The sequence below is a fragment of the Chinchilla lanigera genome, unplaced genomic scaffold, assembly GCF_000276665.1.
Source record: "Chinchilla lanigera isolate Chin_1 unplaced genomic scaffold, ChiLan1.0 scaffold00066, whole genome shotgun sequence".
Lineage (NCBI taxonomy): Eukaryota > Metazoa > Chordata > Mammalia > Rodentia > Chinchillidae > Chinchilla > Chinchilla lanigera.
The window spans coordinates 3,209,352-3,223,972 of record NW_004955467.1 but is presented as its reverse complement, the minus strand read 5'-3'; the positions used below and the strand labels follow the sequence as shown (position 1 = coordinate 3,223,972).

The 14,621-nt window shown below is 45.1% G+C and overlaps 1 protein-coding gene across 1 annotated transcript in view; it reads left to right on the top strand.

Moving 5' to 3' along the window:
* Nucleotides 1–14,151, top strand: part of LOC102021954 (heparan sulfate glucosamine 3-O-sulfotransferase 3B1) — a 39,663-nt gene extending 25,512 nt beyond the window's left edge. Inside the window, exon 2 of the mRNA XM_005399335.2 lies at nucleotides 10,220–14,151. Within this exon, the coding sequence (XP_005399392.1) occupies nucleotides 10,220–10,838 (619 nt within the window). The 3' untranslated portion in view covers nucleotides 10,839–14,151. The remainder of the gene's footprint in view (nucleotides 1–10,219) is intronic.
* The last annotated feature ends 470 nt before the right edge of the window (nucleotides 14,152–14,621 follow it).

Below are 14,621 nucleotides of genomic sequence, written 5' to 3'. Positions count from 1 at the left end.
GATGCCTCTGAGGTGCTCTTTGTATATATTCAACTTCTTACCCTCTCCCAACTTATGGCAACCTACTGCTGACTGTCAGAGGAGGTGAAATAGAGGTAAGGAGATGGCAGTTATAAGGGTCACCTTACAGAATGTTAGTGCTGAGGAACAGGCCTTTAAACCAGTCCAGTAATTTTATATGCAGGAGAAACTTAAGTTCCAGTTTGGAGTGGCTCATCTGAGGTATTAATGGCAAGGTAGGAAGCAGACCCAGGGCAGTACACACACAGGGCCGGCTCTGCATTCATGCTGAGTCTGGAAGATCCCTCCCCTGGTCCCGTTTTCTCCTGGCTTCTCTGGTGTGCCTCTGTGGGGAGGGAGGGAGCTATTTTCAGAAACTCTGTTGCAAGTGATGCAGAAGCTCCCTCCGGAAAGGTCTGTTGACAAACATTTGCTTAGGTTCTCAGGGGCACTAGGGAAAAGGCAGCAGGGAGGAAGGGCGCTGGAACGTGTGGGACATACACGCGAGTGCACCGCGCCCAGCCCGGGCCTTTTGCTGGCAGGGAAGTAGCCAGGCACTCTGGAGCTTGCACCCGCCCCGGGAAGGAGATGCGGCTGGGGCGCAGGGTGCGCAGCTACCCTGCTGCGGCTGTAGCCTCAGGAGCCAGCAGCCTTTGCAGCACGCTTGAGTCCACGCCCGCCCCACTGGCCCAGCTGACTGTGCTTTCTAAAAAGTCAGCTTCCCAGAAAACTCATATTCTCCTTGTTTTCTCTAATTTCTTTAAGAGTTTTTTTTTTTTTCCAAGAAAGTGGACGCAGATCCCTCTGATTTCATATGATTTGTCCCTCCCTATGCTCAGCCCCAATAAAGACGAGCAATACCCCAGAGAGCGCCTACACAAAAGGCTGTTGGGTTTTAATTGAAACCCTCCCTCCCTCCATGGCGGCCTCTTCCCGGAACAGGAACTGGCCGCCTTTGTGGCCCAGGCCTGTACCCCAGGATTCGAGGATTCGGCCCAAATGAAAGGGGGATGGAGAGGAAAGGGCCTCGAGATGGTCTTTTACGCCCCACCCCCTTGTGGCATTCAAAGCCTTTTCTTCCTGTATTGAAACTTTAGGACAAAGGGGGCCAAATCCTTTGGAGGTGGCAGGGGTGGGAGTGGAGAAAGGAGAGCGGGTTTGGAAAAGGAGGAGGGCTGGAGAGTCCGGTCTTTGTTATTTCTGTTCTTCCCAACCCATTACCTTAAAAAAAAAAGAGAGAAAAAAAGAAAAGCAGCAGCAGCAGAGGCAGCAAAATGGCCCATAAACTTTTGAAGGAATCATTGCATCACTTCCGCCAAGGATCTGGTAGCAAGACCTGAAACTGAGAGCCCTGAACTATTTACAGTTTCATCTGAAATTATTTTAAACCCTCCCAAAGGAGTGCTTTGATATGCAAACATCTCTCCCCGATGGAGATAATTATTGATGGGGATGTGGGAGCAGGAAGGAAGCAGGGTCCAGATAAAGAGGGGCTGGGTGATAGCATCTTCCCCCTACACTCCTCCCTGCCAAACACAGCCCCTTGGGAACAGAGAGACTTTAAAGAAGAAACTTCCCCAGTTACAGCTCCCAGTTCAGGTTTCACCTCTCTGCTGTCATTGTCCTGGAATCTGTTAAATTTCTTAGGAAAAGCTCCTTCCCTCATCCCTAGCTGGGTGTCTTACCTTTCTGTAGGACAAGAAAGGGGAGCAGAGAGTTTTAACTTTTCTTGCCTTACTCCTGGGGCTCCTGGGATTTGTGATGTTATGAGGTTGGAAAGACACATGGGAGTTTTTTTGGGGGTTCACTACTTAGGGTTGGTGGATTGGCTTTCAGAGAAGAGCATTAGCTTCTGCTTGTTACTGTAGAACAGCAAAGGTGAACCTTTTAGAGATGAGTCCCCAAACTTCAACCCAAAACCCACTTATTTATTGCAAAGTGCAATTAAACCTGAACACTGAGGATCTGGTTTAGAAAAACAACTCTATATTAACATATGTTGCCTAAAAGGAAAAGCAAATATCATGCGTGCTGTAGGTTCGCCATGACTGCTATAGAAGGTCCTGTGAGTCCTGATTGTGATGCAGACTATACCCACCTTGGAAGTTCTCTCTCTTTTCTCCTTGGATTTTCTTTTGAACATCCTTGAACACTGACTTACAGCACCAAATGCCTGGCCCCAAACCTACTGTATCTTTTACCTCTGTCTGTCCTTCCATACTGGCTCACTGAGTGGGTTTCCTGGTCCTTCCTATGATAGGGCATTTGAAGCAATTGTCTAGCAAATGCTGAGCCTAGAATAAAGCCCAGCTTCTCTAACACCGGTTCCTGGTACAGTTCCTTGCCCAGGGAGCAAGTAGGGCAGGAGCTGCCCATAGAGGAGAACCAGTGAGAGGCTTGGGCAGCTCCAGTTCAGCACGGTGATGCACAGTAGCCAAAGTCTTCAGCAACCTCATTCCAAAGTTTAGAAGAGGGGCTGGCGATTTAGCTCAGTGGCACAGTGCCTGCCTGGCAAGCGCGAGGTCTTGAGTTTGATTCCTGGTACCAGAAAAAAAACAAAAAACAGAAAACAAACAAATAAACAAAAAGTTTAGAAGAGCCCAGTAAAGTTTGATGAGGGTGAGAATCATTGTCAAGGTCTAGGGTTTTTTCATTTTTAAAAAAATTGAATTTACTTTTTAAAGTAGTTTTAGGTTCATGACAAAATTGAGCAGAAGTCAGAGATTCTCCACCTACCCTGTCCTGTACACATGCATAACCTTCCCATTACGTTCATCCTTACCAGACTGGGCTGTTTGTTGTAACCTGTAAACCTACATTGTACACTGTTACCAGGTTCATTCTTGGTGTTGTGCATCCTGTGGGTTTGGGGAAAGGTGTGGTGACGTGTTATGGCCTGGATTTTGAGTGTCTCCCAAAGACCCTGTACTTTAAAGGCTTGGTCACCAGTCTGTGGTACTACGGGGAGGTTGTGGAACTGTGAGGAACTGGGACTAATAGAGGGGTGTTAGGGTATTGGGCTCTGCCTTTGCAGGAGAGATTGGGATCCTGGCCTCCTCGTTCCTCCAGTGCGCACTCACTTCCGGCCTTGATGTTCTGCGTCATCACAGACCCTCAGCCAACAGGGCCACTGACCATGAACTGAAACTGTGAGCCAAAATAAACCTTTTACAAGTTATTTACCTCAAGCATTTTGTCACAGTGATAGAAAACTGGCTAACATAAGGTGTGTCCACCATTATAGTGTCCTAGGAGAAGTTTCAGTAGCCTAAAACATCTCCATCCATGTCCTTCTCCCTCCTTGGATCCCAGTGTTTTTGAGTTTGGTTGCTGTTCATGGATTTATCAGCTACTCAAAAATGACACTACCTGTTTTATCAAATGAAGAAAGCATCCTTATTTCTTAGACAAATCTGTGGCTGTTCAGTTACTAGAAACCGGTAATTTTTTCCTCCTTGAATAGGATGTGGACATGACCTTCCTAGAAATCATGTTTCTTCTATTTGTAAGGGTTTCTCCTTGTTAGGGTATTGTTTTATGCATTGCCAGCAGCTGGATATGGGCTTCTTGGAAAAGCTACAGCTGATGAGACATTGCAATTTCCTGGTCTATGCCTTTAGGGTTCTGGTCATAATAATTTATCAAAATGGGCAGAACCACTTCAACCTTCTCTGTTAGGATGGATTTTACAGGTAAGGAAGCTGAAATCCAGAAATATGTGACTGTGGCTAAGAAGACATCCCTGTTAGAAGCAAAGAGCTTCACAAAAATAGCTTGACTTTTTTTTTAAAGCAGCAATAAAGATTTTACATTACCATTTCTAAGTCTTTGTTGACCATTTTCTCATTTCTTTTTTTTTTTTTATTTTGATACCAGGGATTGAACTCATGACCTTGTGCTTGCCAGACAGGTGCTTATGCCACTGAGCTATATCCCCAGCCCCTATTTTCTCATTTCAATAATACTTTTCTCAGAATAGTATCGAAACAAAGATTTGGACAGATTTGACTCTTTATTAGGGATTTGTCAAATCTTTGTTGGAAGAAGCAGTAAAAGAGTTATAGGGTTTGATAAAACTGTCTTATATTTTGATCATAGAGATAGTTACTCAATGCTACACATTTGTCAAAGTTCTTAGAAATGGGAATTGTGATTTTTGTGGGGCTGGGAATACAGCTTGGTGGTAGAGTGCTTATCTAGTACGAGTGAGCCCCTGGGTTCATCCCCAGCACTGATTAAAGGTGGGTGTGCATTAGTATATGCAAGCTAAAAATCATAAATTTTAAAAATGAAGTAAAAAATCTTTTTTGGAGTTCAGAAAATAAGGGATATTTCTACAACTGAGCAAGGGAGTCATCCTTCCAATGGAAGAAGAGAAAGGGTTGGGCCAGTGTCCTCCGTTGGCCTTTAAAATTCTCTCACGGATGGGAAGACTGAACCTACCCCCAAGTCAATGTGGGCCACGGCCTGTTCTCTCTGAAGGGCATTAACTTCCATCATCTGTTTTGTGTAAATGTTTCCCGGCATCTGTTTGACTGTAGTGAGTTGGGTGATGCCCATTTCAATAATCTATCTTTCTTTTTATTATTGTGTAACTTACCAGTTCAAACACTGAGTTCAGTTGGGCAGGGGTAGGAACGTCACCAGAGAAAAGGAAGGAAGAAGCAAAGAAAAAAGTCCGGGCAGCATTTGTTACTGGAAAATACCAGAGTTACAGGGCTGTTTCCGGACTCCTGTGCTTCATTCTAAGTCCCTGCTGCTTTGGTCTCGAAGGTTTTACTTCTAGCAGCAGCAGCGGCAGCAGTAGTAGCACTGAAGACCCCCTACCTGCAACCTGGGAAACTCTGCTTCTCACACCATAGGTAGGCGGTCCCCAGGGAAACTAGCCCAGCAGGTGGTAGGCTCGCCTTTTGGGCTGATTTCTTCAAGTTTGGAGAGAGAAGACAGAGGAGGCATAACCTGAGGTTGGAGATTCTGGTCTCCAAATATGTCTGATAGTCCGCCTTACCTCCCTGCCTGAAAATTAGAAAGAGAGAACAGTCTGGGGTCATTTTTCACATTAATTCATTTTAATCTCATGGGATTTTGGTTTCCTCTTGCATTGCTGGAGGTGGAACCTGGGGCGTTGTGCATATTACACAAGTGCACTGCCACTGGGCTGTGCTCCAGACCCCATGGGACCCTTTTTCTAAAAAAAAAAAGAGAGAGAGAGAGAGTTTAGTCTTGGTTTAAGCCACAAACTCTGACAAATGAGATAATCTAGTATTAGCAATTATTTTTCACCTGTTTTTTATTTCTGCTTAGGATGACATGCTCCAGCATTTGATGATGGAAATATTAGCTGCATCTGTTAGCTTTTCTTTATTACCTGAGTATAAGTAGCTTCTATTTCTTGTAGGTTGTCACACTTCACTTTACTGACAGTCTCACTGTATTTCATAACTAGCTGTTAAGGTGGTGTGTGAGGGTGTGTGTGTGTGTGTTTAGAGACAAGAAACATCCTTTTCTTCTTTTTCATTAAGCCTCATTTTGTATTTCCTGTCTCTGTAATTTCTAGGCCATCAGAGCACACATTCTCACTCCTTTGTGATCTACTGTTAGGTCGGTGGCTGGAGTACGAAGTCTTAGATTAAGCAAACAACCTTCGTTCTGCTCACAATACTGTACCCTAACCTCTCCCCCTCCTAGTGGCCCTCTCTTTTATAGAGTCTCCATTTATGTGCGCACAAACATCAGCGAACTAAACTCCTATCTGGTTCCAGAACTATGGAAATCATGGAGTAATAGTGTCCAGTGATTGCTGCGCATTTGAGTCACCTACACGTTCCCATGTTGGGGTCCCATGTGGGTGTCCTGATTCATTCTGTTTGAGGCAAGGCTCACACATCTGGTACTGAATAGAACCACTCTAGGTGCTTCTAATGTACAAGTAGGGTGAAACTGCCCTTCACAGAGGGTGCACTTGACTTTCTTGTAAATATCCTCAAACAAGTTGAATGCCTCGACTGCTCTCTCTGAAGCTACCTGGCTCTCAGGATCCTGCTCTGTGGCCTGGCGCTTCAAGGCTGTGAGTGTTCCTGTAAGTTCACTGTGCTTGTTATCCCTAGGCCTTAATAGATGACAAACTTGCTTCACCCCTGAGGTTTCATCAAAAAGGCAGGTCTTTTATGCGTTCTATCATCCTGCAGTTAGGGGTGGGTATACATGCCTGGCTAGTATCTCTAGGAGGTCTTAAGGACTCATCTCATGAGTTATGAGCAGAGTGTCTTCCTGAGTATTGTATTGGACATATTGTCCAGTCCTGTCAGTTTCACAAGCATCTGTTACTGACATGGACCAGTTTTCTGTGCTTTCAAGGAAGTGACCTTTCTTGCTCATGTGGCAAGGCGTGGAGGAGGGGGCCCAGCCAGGGGCGCTATTGCAGTGATTGGTAATTTTCCAGGCCTCATAAAATGCAATTAACAATGGGAATATGAGAAGCAGAGAAGTTTATTGTTTCGAAATCTGACTCACACTTGAACAATTACGATCAGCGGTGATCTGATTAGCACCAAAATACCTACTATTAAGATCCTAATCTAAGAGTGAGAGAAAAGAAAACATAGGTACCTATTTTAAAAAAGGTCAGGTATGTACTCTGTTTCTGATCATATTAAGAAGAAATAAGGTGTGTTGACAGGGATACAGCCCTGACAGATGGAGGGGGATGCATCCTGGGAGCAGAATCCCAATTCTTTGACCTATAGGCTGGCGCCTCAGCTCCAAGAGAATGACCCTCAGTTTGTTCCTTAGTAAATACACAATTACAATACCTACCTCAAAGCCTTGCGAGGAGGGACTCAATCAGATTATGTATGTGAAAGTTTCTTTGCAAACTCTGAAGCACTATGTAATTATTAGCTTGACTAGCTGTTTGAGAAACTGGCTTTCTTAATGAGCAGCTCAATGAACCTGCATGTGGTGCACATCCTGGAGGCTATTCCAGGCTGGAATGGGTGCTGGGCCTCTGCAACGATATCACCCTCGGCCACAGCCTCGTGGCTTTTTCCTGAGCCACTGCTGAGCTCAGAGGTTTTCTGAGCTTGAGGTCAAGGAAGTGTGATCAGAGAAGGGAAGAGAAGATGGGCTCAGGAAGCAGATGGGAAGAACTTTCCTCTGGGCCCTATTGGTGGCAGTGGGGTAGGGATGTAGAAGAGCAGCTCCAGGAGAAAAAAGGACTGACCTACAATCATCTAGAAGGTCGTATGCCAAGCCCTCCACACACTTTTTAGGCCATGCTGTTTCCAACAGGTGTGACAAAAATTCTCTGCTTGACCAAACTTTATCTTTTTATTTCTTTTTCTTTTTTTTTTTGTTTTTTGGTTTTTTTCCGGTACCAGGAATTGAACTCACGACCTCGCACTTGCCAGGCAGGTGCTATGCTGTTGAGCTAAATCCCTAGCCCCTTGACCAAACTTTAGTCTGGCACTTTCCTGAAACTTCTCCTCAGCTCCTCTGTACTCTTCCTTGTAAAATCCAGTTTTAGCAAAACACAATGCTAAGCCCATGAGGCAAGACCCCATACCTCCCAGCAATCTGATAACCCTCCATATCCGACGAGGTTCCTTATCCCCAACATCCACCAAGTGGTATCTGGTCACCCTGGCCTGTCTTTAGCAAGAATCCTGTTAAGTTAGATTCACCAGAATTTCCCTTTTGTCTGTGTTTCCTCCTGGTAATTTTCCATCCATTGTCCCACCCTCTTCTCACTTGCCCATGCTGTATTCAGAGTGAACCCCAACCTCTGTCCCTCACTGCAAGACTGTGTTGCAGTGGTTTCTATGCCTAACATGATGGGATTGAATAAACTCTTCATTACTGTGATTTAGCTAATACCGTTGAGCCATTGTTTTCTTTAACAGATGGACCTTTAGGAGTGTGCTGGGGAGATGCCAGGCTCTGTCTGAGCCTAATACTGGATAGGTGAGCCTTGAACTCTTGGGGAAAGGACTCCCATGGCTGTTGATGACAGGGAAGCCATTGTGCCTCTTATTTCTTCTCAGTCACTGTCACAACCAAGCAGAGGGGAGGGAGAGACTGGCCCCAGAACCTGCCCTAGACCCCAGAAGACACTGCCATAGCAGGCGATCCCTTGGCTCTATTATTTTGCTGATATGCCAAGAAAGTCCTGAGGCTGAGTCCTGTATCACACATGTAGACAAACTTTAGACTCTGAAGGGGAAATGTGGTCTCCTCCTTCAGGGTTCATGCTGTAGAATAGCTTGGGCGGCTAGCAGGTGATCAAGCAGAAGTTTTTATTATGGCTGAGCTCCATTCTCTTTTTACTAATTTTACCACATGGTTTCTCCACTCACAATCACCACTTTAGCCTTTCTGCTGAGTTTCCACAGACCCTTCTATAGGAGTGCTGAGGAAACATGGGCAGCAGGACTCAGAGAAGGTTTCAGGCCCCAGGCTAAGGTCAGATGCAGTGATCCTGCACTGGGCCTCCTGTGGGACCCAAGCTTCCTGCTGCTCCTCTGGGGGGTAGAAATGCTAAGTAGCAAGCCCCTCATTTGCAAATCTTGCTTCCTTATACTTATGCCATAATCCTGTTAACAGAAGACAATTGATAACCTTTTTCTACTGCTAAGGAGGTACCAGCCTGGGCACTGAGGTTGACTTCACATTCCTCTCACAAGCAAAAGGAAGAGGACACCATCTTTGCTATTTCATTGTTCAGATGAGATGACGGCAGTGTGACAGAATAAGTGACTTGTTCAGAGTCACACACCTCGGTAAATGGTAGTACTAAGTGCCACACCCAGTGGGCATTTGAGGCCAGGCTGTTTCTGAAGACAGATCCCTACACTCACCCTTCTGCAGTGGCCCTGGAGAGCTTTGGGGGTTGGATTTCCTCCAAGCATGGTGAGAACACTTTGATTTTGCACGTTCGCCTCTCAGACTGTTCAGTTGCAGGTAGTTTAACACGGGAGAAACTTGGCCTTTGTCTAAGCTGACCTGCTTTTTAGGGAAATGCAAAAGGAGTTGAGAGCTGTGACTCTCTTTAATCCTTGATCACATTAGCCTGATGACACTGCTGCTTTAATCTAAGTGGCTCTTGGGCAAAGTGGGTCAATCCCGCTTTCGTGTTGCAAGTGCTGCCAAGGCGTCTCCCTGGAGGCAAAGCGCTCCTCTCTGCCTTCCCTGTCACCAGTGTCCCGCAAGAAGGTGCTTGCTCTCTCTAGGGAATCGTCCTTTCTGGCTCATGTGATAGTTTATATTGTAATTTTTATATATGTGCTCAAATTATAGTTTCAGTGGATTAGGATGGCTTGAAGCTGGAAGTTGAGAATTTCCTACTGAGAAGGAAATATTTGGTCAAAAATGATGTGGCAGTTGTCTCTTCATATTATTATCAACGTCATGATCATTGACCTTGTCCTCTTCTCTCTCCTTCTCCCTCCTCCTGACTTGATAGCTTGCAACCAGAAGCCTCCCGCCACTAATTCATGTAATCAAGGTAGTCGCGATGTACTGCCACAAAACTGCTTTTTTGGTCCGAATATCATGACTTGTATCTAGCGTAGGTTGTTAACAATAACCTCCAAAAGCCCACTGCTTTGGTTTAATGCTGTGATTGGTATCTTCCAAGTCACCATTGTTTTTTAATGGACTATAAAGTAGTTTCGGAAATTTCTAGAGTCATGGGTTGTGAATTTCTCCATGGTGTGTTTGTATGCATTTATACTAACCTGAATTCAGAGTTTTTGGTGCTTCGTTGCTTTTTGGAGAGAAGGCATTTTGTTAGTGGGCACTGTGGTAGAAAGTTGGTATCATCTGGTTGGACCAGGGGATGTTCAGGGAAGGCACAAACCCAGAGACAAAGTCACTTGTGTTTTGACATGAAATGTTTGGTGCAATCTGAAACCTTAATACACTGATACCCCAAATTAAATAAGGGAGAAATGACACCCACACCAGGATCTTGGAGAAACCGTATCTGGCTCTTCTACCTTCTAGGAAAGTGTCTTCACATTACAGGTAGATAGGGTCAGGCTGTCACACTTTCTATGGGACATTAATGTACTTTCAACTCTAAAATCCTGCTTGTATTTTTACATGTCTCTACAAGACTTCTCAGTAGTAAGAGGGAACCAGGATTCAGTGTTGATCTTGAGAGGAACGGAAAAGAAGGCACCACTTTCTGACCTCACATTCTCTTGCTTTCTTTTCTCAGGGACCTGATGCCGAGGACGCTGGAGGGGCAGATCACCATGGAGAAGACGCCCAGCTACTTCGTCACGCGGGAGGCGCCCGCGCGCATCTCGGCCATGTCCAAGGACACCAAGCTCATCGTGGTGGTGCGGGACCCGGTGACCAGGGCCATCTCAGACTACACGCAGACGCTCTCCAAGCGGCCAGACATCCCCACCTTCGAGAGCTTGACGTTCAAAAACAGGAGCACGGGCCTGATCGACACGTCGTGGAGCGCCATCCAGATCGGCATCTACGCCAAGCACCTGGAGCACTGGCTGCGCCACTTCCCCGTGGGCCAGATGCTCTTCGTGAGCGGCGAGCGGCTCATCAGCGACCCGGCGGGCGAGCTGGGCCGCGTGCAGGACTTCCTGGGCCTCAAGCGCATCATCACGGACAAGCACTTCTACTTCAACAAGACCAAGGGCTTCCCCTGCCTGAAGAAGGCCGAGGGCAGCAGCAAGCCCCACTGCCTGGGCAAAACCAAGGGCAGGACCCACCCCGAGATCGACCCCGAGGTGGTGCAGCGACTGCGCGAGTTCTACCGGCCCTTCAACCTCAAGTTCTACCAGATGACGGGGCACGACTTTGGCTGGGATTGAATGGACCATGGCTGTGTAACTTACCATGTGGCTTATATATTGACAGAGATTATATGTATGTAAAATGTACAGAAATCTATTTTATAATAATTTATTTTTAATTCATAAGCAATTAATTCACTAAGCTGCCTACCCACACTCTTTAGAGAGTTAGCTTCATGGTCTGTTAACATTCCAAAGTGTTTAATTCTGATATTTTGTTCTATGCCTCATAACTGATGGTGCTTCCATTTCCCCTCTTCCTTCCCTATTGTATTTAAAAAGAAGAAAAGCACAACTTGAGATTTTTGTTGTTACGGGTATTCAGCCTTCGATTGCTGTCCCAGTTTTCTGGCTGCTGTCTGCTTGTGTCTGGGCCTCCAGTTCCAGCTTCCAGTCCTTGCTGCTTGTACCTCCTAGGAGCACTGAGCTGCCTCCACAGTGCTGTGTTCTGAAGGTCAGGCCTCACGTAGCGGCTTCCTCATCCATGTGTAGCTATTTCTGAGGATGTAGACTCCAAACCACCATGCTGAGGATTTTCCTCACCTCCACCAAGCATGGAGGGACTCATCACCCGTGTAGGGACATCCACATCCTCTAGAGTTTCAGTGACAGGGTCCATTTCTTTTAGCCTTTGATGTTGAACAGTGGCCCATCGTCCCCTTCTGCCCCATTCCTTGGTCCATTAATGGCTGGAAGTGTGAGCAGATGTTAGCCCCTCTTGCCCAGGTCACCTGCTTGGGTGCTGCTTTAGCAATAAAGATGATCTTTTCTAATTTGCGCGGGCATGCACTGTGCTCTTTTCTCCAGGCAGACAGCTCTGCTGTGACACACCAAAGAGTTCCATATCCTCGCAGGGCCACCTGCATAAACCCAAGGCGCTGGGGCTCGAGACCCATAGGGGTCAGGTGCATCCCTTGCCATTAGCATCTCCCAAGCTGTTGCTAGGTGCAGAACTGGTCAGCACTGGGCTGTAGGCTCACAGTCTCACTAGGGAGAAAAGACAGAGACTCACAAATGAGAGGCAGCCTGGCAGAGGAAGGAACTCCCTGTATCCCCGACTGCTGTTGCTCTGGAATTCTTGGCTCATCTCAGAACGAGCACATGGCAGTAGGAGTGGCCCTTTCAAAGGCATGTTGCAAAAGCTGGTCCCATGTTCTGCAGCTACTTGGGCCAGAAACTCGTGCAGCTGTCCTACATCAGCCAAATCTTGCAGAAAGGTTGCCGGCATCATTACTACTGTGCAGATGGCTCTCCCCATCCCTCTGCTTTGAGTGCAGATAGGGATCGTTTCCGATGAGCAGCTGGTGGCACCTGGATAACCATATAGCGACATCACATAATGACATATCTAGTTAATCTTCAGTTTTCTAAACCAGAATACTTCTATCACAAGAAAATTGTTTTTTGAGTTATACTTTCCTCAAGGAATAGGTGGGAAGATGTACTGATTGTCAATATAGTTGAATTGTGATATTTACAAAGGATGCCTTTGTATGTTTTATGGGAAAACTTGACTGATTGGGTAAGAAAAGTTGTACAAAAAAAGGAAAGAATAATTTATATATAGAAACTAATCCAGAAATGTTGCTGGTCTTTCAAGTGACATTTTGATAATCTAGCTTGTATTTGTCCACAAATTTTAGCCTAGCTCTTAGCAGCAAAAGTATCTGGGCAGGCTGTATTTAGGGAGGAAGATGATCAGAGGCTCTGTGTGTTCCTTAGATGGTGTATCCAATTTATAGGGTTTTTTATTGTCTTTACAAAATGATGTGGAACCTGCACTTAGTGCAACACTGTAATCATAGCATGGCTCTCCACTCCTCCTGCCTGGGTGTGAATAACACCCGCATAAGGGTGCTAACTGGTGTGAGTTTTTTGTTGGAAGGCTCACTTGCAATCGAAGTAGAACACCGCTATACAGTTACAGCATAACCTTGCTTGAAGTAAGGCAGCGTCCAAGTCCTTCACCACATCTTGTCCTGTTGACTTCCTGGCCACTCTCATGGTCAAAGGTGACTCAGGATATAGAACTGCAGAACAGTTCAGAGAAAGTTATGCAACAAAACCATAGGAAAGCATGTATGAGCCTTTCTTTCCCCTTCAGGCCCCTGACCTTCCAAGCTGGACAATTTTTGATTGTTTATTCCCAGCTTTAAAATAAAACCGAAACAGGAAATTTTCAGATAGGAAGGTCATTTAGGCACAAACACTGAAGTGGGTCAAAATTCTATTTTAGGTCAAGTCCTTGAATTCAAGCAGATGTTGATAATTAGCACTGATGGAATAGCGCAAATTTTTCCAAGTAAGACAAATAAATCCAAAATCTCGTGCACCGCTTGCTCGTAAGGCTCTGATAGCTTACAGCTCCTGACCCGTGCGGATGCTGCCTCTGCCCCAAGGTTAGACTTTCTCACGTGATAGTTATTACAGCCCTGCATGTCTTCCTCTTGGGGAAGTTAGGCAGTGCAAAAAACTGAACCTTGGGTTTCTTCCTCTTGCAGCCATCTGCAAGGCCATGAAACTTAACATTTTAGCTGCTAGAAGACAAACACCACATCACGCGTCATATTCTGGCATTTTGTTCCAGCACATGTTTTGGGTTTCTTTTAGGACACCCAAAAGGAAACCTCTGTTCACTGGAATGTTTTATTCTCAGTTTTGTTTCTTTCTTCATTTAACAGCAAGCAAAAAAGATTAGCAAGGAAAATGGAGATATTTCTATCTATTGACTGTTTTCTTTGAGGTGCTTGTGTAATCATCTGTTAACTGGCTAGGTAGTGCCTGGAAAGTTATTTTAAGACTGTGTAATAAATTCTTAATTGGATGATTGAGGAGAAGTTGTCTTATTCCTGCGATTCTCTTTGTGAGTCGTGTTGAGCGGCAGATAAATTTAGACCTTTGGAGAACCACAGTTGCAGATGATGCTGCAGTGTTTTGGTAAAAAAGGAAAATGGAGTCTCTAAAGAGTTGGGAACGCTTCAGTGAGTTTCTAAGATGCTGATGCAGTCAGTGTTGTTTGTTTTTTCAGTTTATCAGGAAGGATGGTTAATGCAATTTAAAGGTGTGTTTAGATCTTTTTTCATTTTTGTAACATTAATTTATGACAGAGTTTCATTCAGCCCCATAATCTAAAATACTGTGCAAATTCTAGCCGTATGTCTTCTATAACCTGGATTTTAGAATAGCCGATATGTACAAAAAATTAAATCAAGTATTTTGTCCTATGTATAACACAAATTAATTTTACACAGAGAAAGATGTTTCTAGGAAAATGAAATTCTGGTAATTCATACTATTGCTTTGTATGAATAAATAAAATATATTTTACCAACTTGTGGGTGCTTTAATGTTTTACTGTGTATTGCAGATAGAGAAGGTAGAAATTTTTTATTCAATGAGTGATTATGTTATAGGGTAGTTCCTTTAGAAATGGCTCATCAATTAAACATACTCCAGGTTCTTCTTCCCTTGAACAAAGCATTGGATGAGACAAGCCAAAAACAGTACCAAAAGTTTATTTGAAAAGCGACGGTGAAGGGGTAAGGAAGAACTAGCTCTTTAGAATGAAGTTGGGCTGAACAAAGAGGAAAAGGATGAAAACAGAAGACTGCACTCTGTGACGCAGTGTGAACCACCAGGAGGAGTTGTGGCCGCGCTCCTCGTGGCGTCTTGTTTCTGGTAGAAGCCTGGGAGAAGTTCCATAGAGGAGGTCCTGGGCATTATTTGGTGTTATCCTGGGGTCTTGTAATTGACAGGTCTCACTTATTTCCCCAGCCAGCTTTGCCACATTGCCTCCTATAT